Source organism: Gopherus flavomarginatus, chromosome 3 (assembly GCF_025201925.1).
Source record: "Gopherus flavomarginatus isolate rGopFla2 chromosome 3, rGopFla2.mat.asm, whole genome shotgun sequence".
NCBI classification, from domain to species: Eukaryota; Metazoa; Chordata; order Testudines; family Testudinidae; genus Gopherus; species Gopherus flavomarginatus.
The window spans coordinates 35,375,977-35,391,026 of NC_066619.1; the positions used below are offsets into that span (position 1 = coordinate 35,375,977).

The window sequence follows — 15,050 nt, forward strand, 5'->3', positions numbered from 1 at the left end:
CTCAAATCACTTGACTCTAAGCCATTTTCACTGTATTTGAGTTTCTGAATACCCTTTAACATTACCACTGGAGTCTGTAAGTGAGGTGTGATTGTGGGAAATGCAGGGTTTGGAGCCATACTCGAGGATTCGTCTTAAAGAGTTTTCTTTGTTTCTTCTTTCTTACATATGAAGTTAAGACTAAGACAGTGCTCCTGCAAGGAGCTCTGAGCAGAATGCCAGTGGGGCCCATCTGGGCAGAGCTCATGGCAGGATTAGGTTGTAAATTTCCCCAGTTTAGATGCAGTGTATGTGGGTTTCAAGAGTTAATAGCCCTAGACTTTTAACAGATAATTTCCTAATCAATGTGTCTGTGATGAGAACTTGATGCTGCTTAGGACAAATCTGCTTTTTCATAAAAAATTCTGTTCATGATGCCCTGCTTTACCACCTATTCTTCTTCCCAGGATTTATCCTAGCATTCCAACATCACTGAGCAGGTTCAAACAGATGCCATTAAAATAAAAAAATCAAACTGCCAGACAAACATTTTCTCCTCTCTCAAGTATGGAATTTACTCCCAGAGGTGACACTTGTCTTAGACCGAAGACGGGAAAGAGTCAGCCCTGGGTCAGTGACAACTTGTTCAATGCATAAACATGATTGGACTTTGAAGTCCAATATCCTGCAGTCCTGTAAAAATCACTGGATAAGGGAAATACCTTCATGCCTAGGGGGACACACAGCACTTCTAACCCTGGATGGGCCCAAAATAACTGACTATAAAGTGTGACATATATGGGTACAGAAAAGTTATTTTAGGTTATTTTTAGGGACCTGTATGACTCTCTCAGCCCAGTACAGTAACAATTAAGACACCTGGTTTTACAGAGGGAGGAATATAATAAAATAGTCACAATAAAAATTGAAAAGCTCTTTAAAGCATTCCTAAAACAGTTCTTCTGTAGCATATAAAGAGTATGGTATGGCACAGCCTATTATGAAGGATGGGATGGTCAGCATAACACACTTGTGGTTCCTCCTCTCATGATTAATGTACCCACCCAAAGTGCATGCTGATAAAATCACAGCATTCTAATATATTCCACGTGTGAGTTTTTTACATCATGGAGCTGCCTGAAGCCACATTGCACTCCTTTGTGTTACTTTACAGATGTATTAACAGATTAACATTGACTTGCAGTGAGACTTAAGGCTTCTAAATCTTTTTAAAATGGGATTTAAGCTATCTCAATCACTTAGGCCCAGAAGGAGTTAGGTGCTAATCTAGGGAGATTAGCATCTGGGTTTTAGGCTTTGCAAAGATGAGTAGAGCAACTCCTAAATACCTTTAAAAACTGGGCCCAAGTGCCTATGCCACTTCTGGAAATGGGATTTAGACACTTTTGAAAATTTCACCCTAAGTGACTTACTCAAGATGACATAGCAAGTGTGTGACAGGAATAAAACCTGGTATTTCTGACACTTAGTCCCCTGTTCCACCACTAGATAACACCTTATTAACCACCCAGGGCCTGAATTGTTCTCATACCATTGACTTCATTGGAATTACTCCTTACTTACACTGGAGTAACTGAGACCAAAATCAGGTTCTCCGAGGCACACATGGCTGCGAGGCACCTACCTCACATTGACTTTCTAGGGGAACTGGGCACCTAGCTGCCATTTATGCCTTTAAAAATTTCTCCCCAGTCACCATTGGGCCTAATGCCTAAAGATTTTGGCTGTAGACACACAACAGAAGAAAGCTCAGGGTGGCACCCTGAGAAGGATGAGCCTCTGACCCTCCTACCTCCCTCTACAATTTGATCCAGCAAGCTAAGTATTCTCATGCGGCTGCCTAAATTGTGGATTCAAAACTATATACACATATTTTGGGAGCTCACACACCTATATTTTTGCAGGCACATGAGGTTATTGCATACATAAGTAGTCATTTGTGTGGGCAGTTACCAAAGTTCCATAATGACATGTAAAACTCCAGTGAGGCAGGGCTTCTTGTTCTTTTCCTGCAGTCACAACATGTGTGATCAGGTTTAAAAATTTCTCTCAGTCAGAATACCAAGGAGGATTACCAAAATCTGGAGGCAAGCAACTGTCCACTGCTGTCTACCTAAATGGTACCCTCCATCCCACATATTCCAACTTCCATACTGAGGGTCCCTGAAACAAAAATCCGATATCTGAGCCTCTCGCTAGTTAAAATTAGTGAAGAAGAAACCACAGAGAGGAGGAAATCTTTCCATCCAGCTAGTCTAAAAGAACTCTTGAGAGATATTTCTGTTGCTTTGACTCATAAATAAAGTCAGTAGCAATGGAGTATTCAGCTGATCGGCATGGCTATTAGTATCCTTGCAGTCCGGTACTAAGGGCCAGATCTAAAGCCCATTGAAGTCAATGGAAAGACCCCCATTGATTACAAGGGTTTGGATCAGGACCTAACTGCTGAGAATTTGAGGTGCATAGAAATAACTAGACCATCAAAACAAATTAACATATTTCATAAACAGTAGATAAAACAAGACTTATGTGATAATCAAAGAATCCTCTTTGTGCCCAGGTAACACCCTATATTGTCCTTCTTGCCAAGATATAGTACTAGCATTCACTGTCCCAGTATCATACCTTTCCAAATACACTCAGTGTTTCCACAGATCTTTATACTGTCGTTTTCTGGGATGCCGAATCCACCTTCTTGGATCATTAACAGCTGAGTAAGACATTTCTACAAACATATTCAAATGAAAACATTATTGAGGAGGAATTTAGAAGTATTATGCATGACATCATTATGTGCACTTCGATAGCCCCTTCCATCTAAGGCAGAGGTTCTCAGCCTTCTTGTTTCTGAGCGCCACCCCGCCACCCGCCCACCCACACAACATTCAATAAAAACTCCACAGTCCACCTATGCCACAGTAACTGATTTTCTGCATATAAAAACCAAGGCCAGTATTAGGGGGTAGAAAGCAGGGCAATTGCCTAGGGCCCAGTGCTACAGGGGCCCCCACAAAGCTACATTGCTCAGACTTCAGCTTCAGCCCCAGGTGGCAGGGCACAAGAACCTGGGCTTCAGCCCCAGGTGGTGGGGCTTTGGCTTTCTGCCCTGGGTCCCAGTGAGTCTAATGCTGGCCCTGCTTGGAGGCCTCCCTGAAACAGGCTTGAGGCCCCCTAGATGGCCCCGGACCCGTGGTTGAGAACCACTGATCTAAGGGACTCACACTTTACAAACACTCAGGAATTAACCTTTACACTACCCCTGTATTATCATCCCCATTTTACAGATGAGGGAACTGAGGTTCAAAGAGGTTGAGTTGCTTGGCTACTATCAGACAGTGGGTCTATACCAAAGCGATGCGTAGAATATCAGTCTCTAACCTCCAAACCATGTGCCTTAATCTTAACACCATCCTCCCTCCATAGAACATCTACTTACCACCCAAAAGTTCAGATGCTTATCCAAACCTTGTCAAAACTATCTGAATCTCCTGGTGCTGAAAATCAGGACTGCTAATCTCTTTAATGAGATTTCTGATACTCCCTGTGTTGGGTCTCAGATATAACTAGAAAATGCTGAACGTGATAATAGAAAGTAAGGAGGGAAAGCAAACTGTTATTGGAACGTTTTAAGTCTTCAGAAAAGACCTTTTTAGGATTATGGTCAAGAGTTGGGCAAAGGCTCGAGTCAGTTTTTATTTGATCCTAACCTCTTCACCTATCCCTAACAACAACACATTTCTTGTTAATACGTGATGGTAATGAGGCCAAAACGTTTATTCATATTGTGTTGAATACTATTATGACAGCTTCTCTGTGGGCTTTTTATGAGGTCAAAGAAATGTCAGTTTGGTCTGTAATATTTTTTTTTTCAGACAGATGGAAATATAGTTGATGCTTTCACCAACCACTCTTGATTAATAACATGTTAGTTAAACAATGTTTATGAAATCCAATCTCTCCAAATGGACCAAATGTTACTCTTCTTCTAAATCCTATTTGAATAATTACAAGAAATGTCTCACAAACAGATCACTGGGAAAATATTTCTTCTTTGCATGTCCCAGAGGCTGTTCTAAACCATGCCCTCTTTCAGAGGCATTTTATTAATGACTTATAAAGACAACTTGGCAAAAAGCTAATCAGATTACTTGGATCTGAATGTCTCTGAAACTAGTGCAGACATTTATATGGAAAACATATTATATACATAGGGAAATAGTCTTTTGGACCATAAAAGGACCACACACTCACTGGAATGTCTAGGAGACTTTCATTCTTGATCTGCACCACCCCCTTATGCTACCAGGCAGAATGAGCACTATTTATCACATTAAATGATCATTCATTACTAGGGCTCCGTTTCTGTCACAGAGGTTGCAGAAGTCATAGATTCCGTGACTTTCTGTGACCTCTGGGACTTCTGCAGCCTCCAGTGTGGCTGACCACAGGACCACCCAAGCGGCTGGCTCCAGGGCCAGCTGCTCAGGTGGCCCCCAGGACAACCACAGCAGTCACTGCTGGAGCGACTTGGGGGATAGCCACAGCAGCCACTGCTCCGGCAGTCCCAGGCAGTGGTCCCTGGCTGGCTGGAGTGGTTCACTGGCCTGGGCAGCTGGTGACGTTGTAGCATCCTCCCAACCATTCCCCAAGCAGCAGCCTCAGTGCTCCCCCCAAGATTTAATCACAGATATTTTTAATATAAGTCCTGGACAGATCATAGGCAGTGATTTTTTGTTCATTGCCCGTGACCTGTCCATGACTTTTACTAAAAATACCCGTGACTTAATCATAGCCTTGTTGCAGGGGTAGGCAACTTATGGCATGCATGCCAAAGATGGCACACAAGCTGATTTTCAGTGGCACTCACACTGCCTGGGTCCTGGCCACCGGTCTGGGGGGGGGTCTGCGTTTTAATTTAATTTTAAATGAAGCTTCTTAAACATTTTAAAAACCTTATTTACTTTACATACAACAATAGTTTAGTTATATATTATAGACTTCTAGAAAGAGACCTTCTAAAAAGGTTAAAATGTATTACTGGCACGCAAAACCTTAAATTAGAGTGAATAAATGAAGACTCGGCAAACCACTTCTGAAAGGTTGCCGACCCCTGCCTTATTCATTACTATACCTGTAGAAAATTATTAGAGCATCTTTCCATACATTTCCAGTCAGCGCTGACCACTGTTTTATATTAGACTGAAAGAAGAACAGAGAAGTCACCTACACTAACTCTCCTTTGCCATGACACCTACTAAAAACTTGACAACAGTTTAGCTGCTCATGTGCTGAGACCAGAGCCTATCATGCTGACCGATATTGTCTCATTTTCTAGTGCTCTCCCATCAGCCTGTCTGTCTGTCTCCATCTGTTTTCTCTTGCCTGACCTTAGAATGTAAGCTCTCTGAGACAAAAGCTATCTTTGTGCTCTGTGTTTGTGCAGCCCTTGCTCTCCTTGTCCGTGACTGGAGCATGTAGGCACTGAGGTAATACGAAAAATAATAAATAACTTCTAGGCATCATCTTTGAAGGAGGCTGTGTGGTCCGGAGGACGGGCTTCTGGACTAGAAGTCAAGCACCCTGGGTTCTAGTTTAAATTCTGATACTCACATGCAGTGTGCTCCTAAGCAAGTAACTTCGCCTTTCTGTGCATTAGAACTCCATTTGTAAAATGAGGAGTATGATGCTTACCCACCTTTGTAAAATGTTTTGAGATCTAAGGATGAAAAGTGCTATACAAGTAGTATTATTATGTCATAAAAGGTACCTACAAAATACAAATATTTGTATTATATTTCTCCATATGGCTGGATCAAACAAAATTGCTAAAGTCACATAGTTTGTAAATTTTGAATGCCGAGTCTACCTCAAAATCAGTAGCCTCTACCATGAGTCATGAAAAACATTACTGCCCTGAAAATGTGTTATTTCCAGAATGGGTACCTCTAATTAGCCAACTGAGAGATAGCTTTCAGGGACCATGCTTCCTAAATGATAATAAGACCATGGTTTTCCCACAATATCTGATGCACTCATGGGGAGATCAAGCAGTTGAGGATACCAATCAGCAGTTTGTCAGGTCAGTTATTCATTACCCACCCAGTCACTTATATGGTAAGACTGACACACTATACATGTTATAATTAAACATTTATGTTTAAATAATGTTAACAGTGTGACACAAACCAATAGAAGCAAGGACATTCAGAGTTAACAACTGTGCTCTGTCCTTAAAGTGTGGTTATGGTCACAAAAAAGACTGAAAATGGCACATCATTATTCTTTATTATTATTCATATGTATTATTTATTAAGGTAGACACAACCCTGGAGCACTTTCTGGTAGCCCAGTACCAAACCGTGGGTACGTACCTGCATCAATTTCCCTTAATGGACTTTAGTGAGTTCAACAAAGCTTTTATGTAGTGAACAGTGCCCCTTCAGGTCTCTGATTTATTTAACCAAAGATCAAGCAGACACACAAGCAAGTCTTTGCCAAAACATTCTAGCCAATGAGCCAAGTTAGTCTTAATCTACCTGTGCCCACCTGGGTCCATCAATCTCCTCCATCAAGTCTCCTTACCAGTTTGATCCTCTTGACCCAGGACCCACTCTGGAGTCAGGCCTCTTGCCATGACCTGGGGGAAGGGTTCCTTCTCTGGGCTCAGAGTCACCCCAGCGATCAAGCTACTGCAACTCTTTTCCAGAGCAGAGTATAGTTCCTCTGCATTCTGGACCTCCTGCTGCTGTCCTTGCTCCAGGTCAAGATCTTCGTAGGACTTGATGCTTGTAGTGCTTCCCTTTCTGAATGTCTTCCTCCTAGGAGCACCTTCCATAGGTCTCAGGTTACCACTCCTCCAGGTTTCCCCAGGATTGTTCCTTTTCTTTTTTTTGAGGTAGAAATTTGTAAGGGTGCTCAGTACACACTGTGAGCTGTCCAGTTTTGTGGTCTCCGTTTTTTGTTCCTCAGAGGCAGCAACCCTAATTAAATTTGTTAGTCTCTAAGGTGCCACAACTATTCCAACCCTAATTAGGTCTCCTTTCCTGGTGAACTCTCTAACCAGCTCCCCTGAGAAGTCCCTTTCCTCAGGAGCTTCTTGTATTCCAGGACCTCCTGACTGAGCTCTCATGACCCTAATTAGACCCAGGTGTTCCTTAACTAATTAACTTCCACCCTAGGCAATTAGTTACTCACTGGTCGATCTGCATTGGCTCATTCTCCTTAGCAGAGCCTGTCACAGGTAGGCTGGGTTCCTGACCTCTTCAGAGGGCTAGTTACCCTGGGACAATATTGACCATGTGAATGGTGCTGTACAAGCCAACGAGAGGCAGTTGCTCCAGCCTCTAGCTGTACAACCTTGACTCTTCAGCTCATGCTTTTAGCTCTGGAGATCCCTGGTTCAAACCCCGGTGTATCAGCAAAGATGGCAGCCATCACACTGTCACTGACCCAAACAGCTTACAGACTGAGCAAATGAACAACAGAAGATTGTACTGAGAGTCCAAGCAGATAGCACTAAGACAGAAGAGAAAGAGAAAGTGTAGTTTGTGTTTAATGATGTGATAATTTTTACTGACATGGATCAGCACCATGTTCTTCATGGGAGAAGTGAGTTTTCAATAAAATTTTGAATGAAGATATTACCTCACCATCCTTGTCTCTCTATAGTCTGGAGAAGCAGAGACACATGAATGTAAGTTAACCACAAGTGACAGAGCAATTTTTAATTACACTTATCAAGGCTGCTCTGGAGCCCGCTGTTCTTGTCACTATTTTACATGTTAGAAAGGTAGAAAATAAGCAGGAGATTCTGGGAAGAGGACAAGGTAACAAAATATACTAACAATGCAAACATCAGAAAAAGGTTTAATATAAATCCTGTCAGCACATATGCAATGTTACATTACTCACCCTCTTCTTTACAATTTCAGCTCTCCTTTTATTTCTTCCTTGTAAGTAAGTTGTCTCATGACATCTGGCCGTGGCATTAGTAATGATATAAGGTTCACTGGCAGAATTTTTGATAGGCACCTGGAAGGATACTGCAAAAAAGGTTTTAATTGATACATTTCCTTTAAAAAATACTAGCACATTTGCCCAGTGCTTGTATTGTTCCTTTCCATTATAGAGCAAATTCTTTGGTAACACTAATCCTGAGGGTTGGCCTGATGCTTTGTCAGTAGAACAATGCACTATCACACAGAGAATCCAAATGTTATGTTGATAGCTTGATCCCAAGCTTCATGGCTGATAGGAGCAGGACACTGCACTCAGCCCCAGAGGAAATGTCTCCTAGGAATGTTGGCAAGGATTCCATGGCTACACACGACTTCACCACTGCCATCAGAACTGGAACACAGGGATTTCTGCATCATAAAGACAAGCTCCTACCATTAAAGCTAAAGGAGGTAGAACTCCTTTTGTTTAAGGGCTTATACTTTTTGCGTGCCAGAGACTAGAGAGTTAGGATCACACTCTAGAGCAACTGTGACATTCCATTCAATAGAGGAAAGTGGTACACATTGCAAGTGTCCCTAACAGTCTTTGGCTGGTAGGAACAGGGTGACAACCCACTCTCTATTTTTAGGACCAACCTTTATTAGGTATCTAATGATCTGCATCCTGAATCAGGTAAATATAGATCTCACTTTGTCCCGTAACTCGGTCAACTGTGTGCATGCAATGAGTGAACAACTTCCCCATCTGTCCTCGATATTGCTGTATATGGGAACCAAATCTCAGGCACCCCAGAAGAGGCAAGAAAACTGTGTCCCCTTTTCATGGTTATTTCAGTGAGCCAGCATTGAGCTCACCTGACCCACACAGCCTCAAGTTCTCAGTTAAAGCTACCATAGGTCCAGCCAGTTCACTGCCTGCTCCCTCATAACTCCTCTCTGCCAACACACACAAGGACAACAGACACAAGCCTGGGTCTCCTCCCAAGTCCCTCTACACACCACACAACCTTTGGCTGCCAGAGTTGGGCCAAGCCAGGCCAGGAAATGATCTGACAGATATCTGAACCTGCAACCTGTAGTGAGGGAGTATCATCTCCCCCACCAAGAAACCAGGAGCACCCCAGGCAATCTCAGCTGGTGTGAAACCACCTAAGGTTACAAACCAATGCATCTTAGAGCACTCAGCCCCCATCTACCCCCAGAACCAGGGGCCCAAAGTGGTCCTACACTGAAAGCAGCTTGTCTGGACACAAGGATCTGGCTCTTTTTTTCCCCCTTTGCCTTCCCTGATGTCACCTCTCCCTGCATTACCAGCATGACATGCCCTATCTATGCTAGGTTGTACATTCCACAGGATGGGGTCATGGACCTGATTCTCCTTTTACATCAGTTTAAGAGCAGTGTAATTCCACTAAGATGAATCAGGGCCTGTACTTTTATTCTCCCTCTAAAGCTCCTGCACACCTATGCTGCTATATACAAATGATAATACTTTGCATTTTGCAGTGATGTTGGGAGTACCTTTCCCAGACCTGAAAAAGAGCTCTGTGTGGCTCAAAAGCTTGTCTCTCTCACAACACAAGTTGGTCCAACAGAAGATATTACCTTGCTCACCATGTCTCTCTAATAATACTTATCCACCAGGAACTGGACTGACATCAACACACACATCCAGGGGCAGCTGTATGTTTTTTGCTGCTCCAAGCATGGTAGTCAGGCAGCCTTTAGCGGCATTTCTGCAGGAAATCCGCCGGTCACGCAGATTTAGTGGTGGGTCTGCAGGTGATCTCTCAGTCCCACGCCTTCAGTGTACTCACTGCCGAATTGCCGCCAGAGCCGCGGGACCGGCGGACCTCCCACAGAAAAGCCGCTGAAGGCAGCCTGACTGCCACCCTCACAGCAACTGGCAGGCTGCCCCCTGTGGCTTGTCACTCCAGGCACACACTTGCTGCGCTGGTGCCTGGAGCCGCCCCTGCACACATCTCAGGTGAGACACTGAGCCTACCACTTTTGGTCACTACCAGCTTTGGCCGGATGCAGATTAACAGGGGGCTTTAGAGGCTTTTGTGAATCTCCAGAGTGATCCAGTTTCCATGCTGTTCTTCTACTTGCAGACTGACCTGGGATTGTTGAGATCTTCTCAGGAGTCCTTACTAGCTCAGATCCATCAGCTGGAAAGAGATTAATAGGCTGACACTCTGTGAAAGTTTGCTCAGCATGATTTCTTGCATGTGTCTGCTGCCATCTTGTGACGATAGGGCTACTAGCAACAGGGACACTGCACGTCAGTTTCTTCACAATGCAACTTTTAAATCTTGAATAGGTGGGCTTTCCTGAATCAGGCATCTATTTAAAAAAGTAGAGAGTTAAGCTGTCATAATTATATGATAGGAAGGTTAAATGGTTATTAAACCCATGGATTGTCAAACAATCCAAATGACTGACACAAGATCTTGTAACTTAATATAGCGTTGACACATATATCACTTTATATCTTTAGGAAAGGCTTTTCACTGTTAATGCATATGGGCAATCCTGCCTCCCAGCATGTAGCCCATGTAACTTCAGGTTGTGCAGGGGATATCTCTGGGAGCTGCCTGGAAGGAAGTTTCCTCCCCAAGACCTGCAAATCTGCAGCAGCACAGCTGTTCTGTGAACACAACTGCAGTCTCTGCAGTGTCTGTGCCTCTGCTCTATGAAGAGAAATTGCTAGTGGATCCAGGTGGTCACAAATCCAAGTGTTCTATCCCTGCTCCCTCAACCCCTCTCAGAACTCCGATGGTTATTGGCATGTGGGTGCACATCAGTGCTAACAAGGTCCTCCAGATCCTTAAAGGGGCAAGTTTTTCCCCAAAGGACAATACAGCACCACTGTATACAATTCCAAAGCCATCAGAATATAAAACATAATACTGACACCCAGATCAGGGGAAAAACATTGGGTGTGCAATGCTAAGCGAGACCAAAGAGGTAAGTACAACTAATAAAGCAATAATGGGTCATTTCAACTTCTCACATAAAAACTGGTCACTTCAGGACACAATTTCTTAACACCTTAAATGAATGGTTTGTGGATCTGTGACACTGGCAAACCAGGTGTCAGCTTATGCCAAGCTTCACTTGGATATTGACAAATACATAGCTGGAATTAGTCAGACTCATCTATATGTATTACTGTTGTTAAAATAGGTATTAAGGTTGTAAAAATGTGCTTAGTTCAGACTTTATTGAATGCTTGTAAATTGCTGTATGGATTATAACCCATAGGTGGTGTGTGACTCTAGCATTTTGGGTGGCTGGGCCAGAAGATCCTTATAAGTGGGAGGGCCATTAGTGCCTGGACTGTGCCCCCCCCAACTCTACCCCATGACCTTGCCCTGCTTGGCATCTCTCCTGAGGCCCCTCAGCCCTCTCCTCTCTGCACCTCCTCTCCAAGCAGCGCACCTCTTGGGGGAGGGAGCAGAGAGAAGTGAGCAGCAGGCTGGGGGAGAGCCTCCGGGGAGAGAGCGGAGAGTCACAAGCGGCAAGGCCTCAGGGGTGGTGGCAGAGAGGCTCAAGCAGCAGGCCTGGGGGGTAGGGTTGGGGGAAGAGGCAGAGCAGGGGTGGGAAGAGGCAGACCAAGAGGAGGCCTTGGGAGAAAGAGGCGTAGTGCAGGGCAGTAATGGGGAATGAGGTTGGCAGGGAGTGGGGCCTTGGGGCAGAGTGTGGGCAGGGCCACAGTCCAGGTGCCACTGTCCTCCACACTTCTCAGAAGCTTCCACCAGCGGTGCTCCAAAGGCACCGGCTGGCCTCCAAAGGAGGGTGCACCACATCTGCCATTTCTTGCTCCGTTTGGGAAGGCTTAGCTCTTATACCCGCCACCCATACTTATAACATCTGTATCCCATATTGTAAGGTAATATTTGAGCATTTGCATTGTAAGCCTCTAACCGTGACTCTAAATCACCAGACCAGAGTGAGATGTTAATCAGTGGGAAATGCTGATCTACAATGAAAGATCTACAATGAAAGCCTACCCAACAGAGAAGGGCCATCAACATCAGACAAATTATGGAACATCAGAGGACAAAAGACTTTGTTGGTTGCACTCCCCGCTCATGAAGAGGATAAGTTCAAATAAATTCCTCCTATCAGCTGAAGTGGCAGCTCAGAGAAGAGGGAAAAGAAATAAATATCCCTGGCTAGAAGAAACTGTATGTCTATGTTGCTTGGACTCTCGAGACCAAGGTTTTCCAGGCATAAGCAAGAAATCCCCAGTGTTTAGCTGGGTTAGCCCTAACGGACATATAAAGCTTGCTTACTATAGAAGCAACTACCTTTTGAAACTTATGACTGTAACTCATTTGAGTGTGTGTATGTTTATCTGCTTTAATCTTGTGAATAACTCTTATTTTGTTTCCCTAGTTAATAAATCTTTAGGTAGATTATTATAGGATTGACTACAAGTATTGTCTTGGTGTGAGATCTAAAATGCTACTGACCTGGGATAAATGACTGGTCCTTTGGGACTGGGAGTAATTTGAATATTGTCGTGATTTTTGGTGGAACGGACCATCTACCACAAAGCCGAGCTTACCTGGGTGCAACTAGAGAGTACCCAAGGAGATTGTGACATGTTAAGGCTCATATAGTGCTTAAGGAGTTTACACTTGATAATTGGCTTGTGAAATTAAAGTATGGAACTCACAACTAATTTTGGGGTTTGTGCCCTGCTTCTTAACAGGCTGCTCTGAAGTTGCTACTCATTTCATTGCAGGACAGTTTGACAGGATCAACTAGTTCTGGAGCACAGAAGATAAGCAGCTACTCTCATCAAAGTACTAAGTAGTACGCAGGTGTTGGTTCAAGGTGTAACTATCATTGACCAACTAAGTAATAGCAACCACATTATAATTAAATTTAACACCCTTGTGAGGAGAGATAGTACCAAAATCTAGCACTCAGATATTTAACTTTCAGCAGGGAGATTTTTTTTAAGTGATTATGCTAGTTGCAAAGTACCTGAAATAAGGAAATTAAAATCCTTAAACTCTGCATGGAAACTACAGAGTCAGAGAAGATATGTATAGCACTAAAAACAAAAGGAAACAGTAAGCAAGAAGAAAAAAAAGCATGGTGAAATGGTAAGGTACAGAGGTTTTCCAAGTCAAACAAGCACCCTTCAAAAAATGGAAATTAGCCCAAATAAAGCCAATAGATAGGAGCTGCACCACTGCAGCGCTGTACGTGTACACATACCCTTAGATTCTTATATAGCAGCTGAGCATCTCGCAATCATTAACATATTTAGCATCACAACATCCTTCCAAAGTAGGCCAAAACTATTACCCCCATTTCACCAACAGGGAACTGAAGCTAAGTGACTTGCCCAAACAAGCTAAGTGATAGGCTAAGTGACACAGGTAGTCTACGATAGGTCAGGGAATTAAACCTGAGTCACCCAAGTTCTGGACTAGCACCCGTAACCCTTAAATCATCTTTCCTCCAGAAAGTCTCACTATATTGGAAGCAGAAAACTTTAAGACTCAATGGCTACACTCAGCTGTGCAACTATGCAAACAAGAATGGGGAAGCTGCGGAGAGACAATAGGGAAGCAACAATATTTAAACAGGAGAATCTAAAGCTCCTCCCCCAGAAATTTTCTGAAATTTCAGATGCGATTTTCTGCATTTTAGAGAGCTCTAGAAGATTTTAACAATAATAGTAATAACACTGCAATTAAAATTGAGATTAATTTTTTTTAATCATGAAGCCAAATCCCAAGAAGGCTAAACTCTTGCATGGATTTCCCAGACTTTAAAGACAAATTCAAACTTTTCTTAAGTCAATATTGGTTTTATATGTTTCCTTTTGATTTTTTGTTTGTTTGTTTTCAATGACACATATGACCCCTTCTTCACACATGCTGCTGGAATACCTGATCCCAGACAGCACTCCAAAGCTCCATTTACCACACTCTAAGAGGAGCCACACACACAAATATCTGATTTCACCCAATGTTTGCTCAATCTTTCTGTTAAACTAATCCAGCAAAGTGAATGAGCAGTACAGTAGCAGAAAATCAGTGCCGACAAATCCAAAGGAGATTGTAACCTTTCAGGAAAAGGCCTCAGGCCATCGCGACAGCTTGATAGAAATATGTTCATTGTGTAGTGGCGGGCAGGGGGGGGAGCTCTCCGCACCAGCAAGGCAAGCACCTGCTTGGGGCAGCCCATTTGCAGTGGCAGCATGGGAGCTGAGAACCAACAGGGGCCTCCGGGAGCTGTAGTTCCTTGGTTAGCGCCCTGCCTATAGAGTCAGCCCTGGAGCAGGGAAAGAACTACATTTCCCAGCATTCCCTTGGACACTACCAACTGGAAAGGAAGGAGGGGGACCTCATGCGGCAGTGTGCTGTGAATGGTAGACAGACCATATTTTAACATTCAAAAAACAGGACACTCCAGGGAGAGGGAAGCCGCACTCTGCCACCATCTACTCGCTCCGACTGCCCCCCCACAGAAACCCCAACCCGCTCGCTGTCCCCTGATCACCCCCTCCCAGGGCTCCTGCCCCTAACTGCCCCCCAGGACCACACCCCCTATCTAAGCCTCCCTTCTTGTCCCCAACTGCCCCTTCCTGAGACCCCTCCCAACTTCCCCCCAGGACCCCACCCCCTGCCTGTCCCCTGATAAACCCCTGGGACTCATAGACTCATAGACTCATAGGTCAGAAGGGACCAATCTGATCATCTAGTCTGACCTCCTGCACAAGGCAGGCCACAGAACCCCACCCATCCAATTTTATAACAACCCCTATCCCAGGACCGAGTTATTGAAATCCTCAAAAATGGTTTGAAGACCTCAAGCTGCAGAGACACCACCAGCAAGCGACCCGTGCCCCACGCTGCAGGGGAAGGCGAAAAACCTCCAGGGCACCTGCCAATCCGCCCTGGAGGAAAATTCCTTCCCGACCCCAAATATGGCGATCAGCTAAACCCTGAGCATGTGGGCAAGAGTCACCAGCTAGCACCCAAGAAGGAATTCTCCGCAGCAACTCAGTACCCATCGCATGCAACATCTCCCCGCAGACCATTGAGCAGACCTGTCTGGTGG

The 15,050-nt window shown here is 44.1% G+C and overlaps 1 protein-coding gene across 6 annotated transcripts in view; it reads right to left on the bottom strand.

Annotated features, from left to right (window-relative positions):
- Positions 1 to 15,050, bottom strand: part of CDC20B (cell division cycle 20B) — a 66,530-nt gene that overhangs the window by 31,039 nt on the left and 20,441 nt on the right. For all 6 annotated transcript variants that reach the window (XR_007773526.1, XR_007773527.1, XR_007773525.1 and 3 more), the window contains exons 3-5: positions 10,079 to 10,304; positions 7,912 to 8,042; positions 2,626 to 2,725 (exon numbers count right to left, since the gene is read on the bottom strand). Coding sequence is in view for 2 of the 6 variants with exons in the window: in XM_050947020.1 (XP_050802977.1) it covers positions 2,626 to 2,725; positions 7,912 to 8,042; positions 10,079 to 10,304 (457 nt within the window). In the remaining 4 variants the exon portion in view is untranslated. The remainder of the gene's footprint in view (positions 1 to 2,625; positions 2,726 to 7,911; positions 8,043 to 10,078; positions 10,305 to 15,050) is intronic.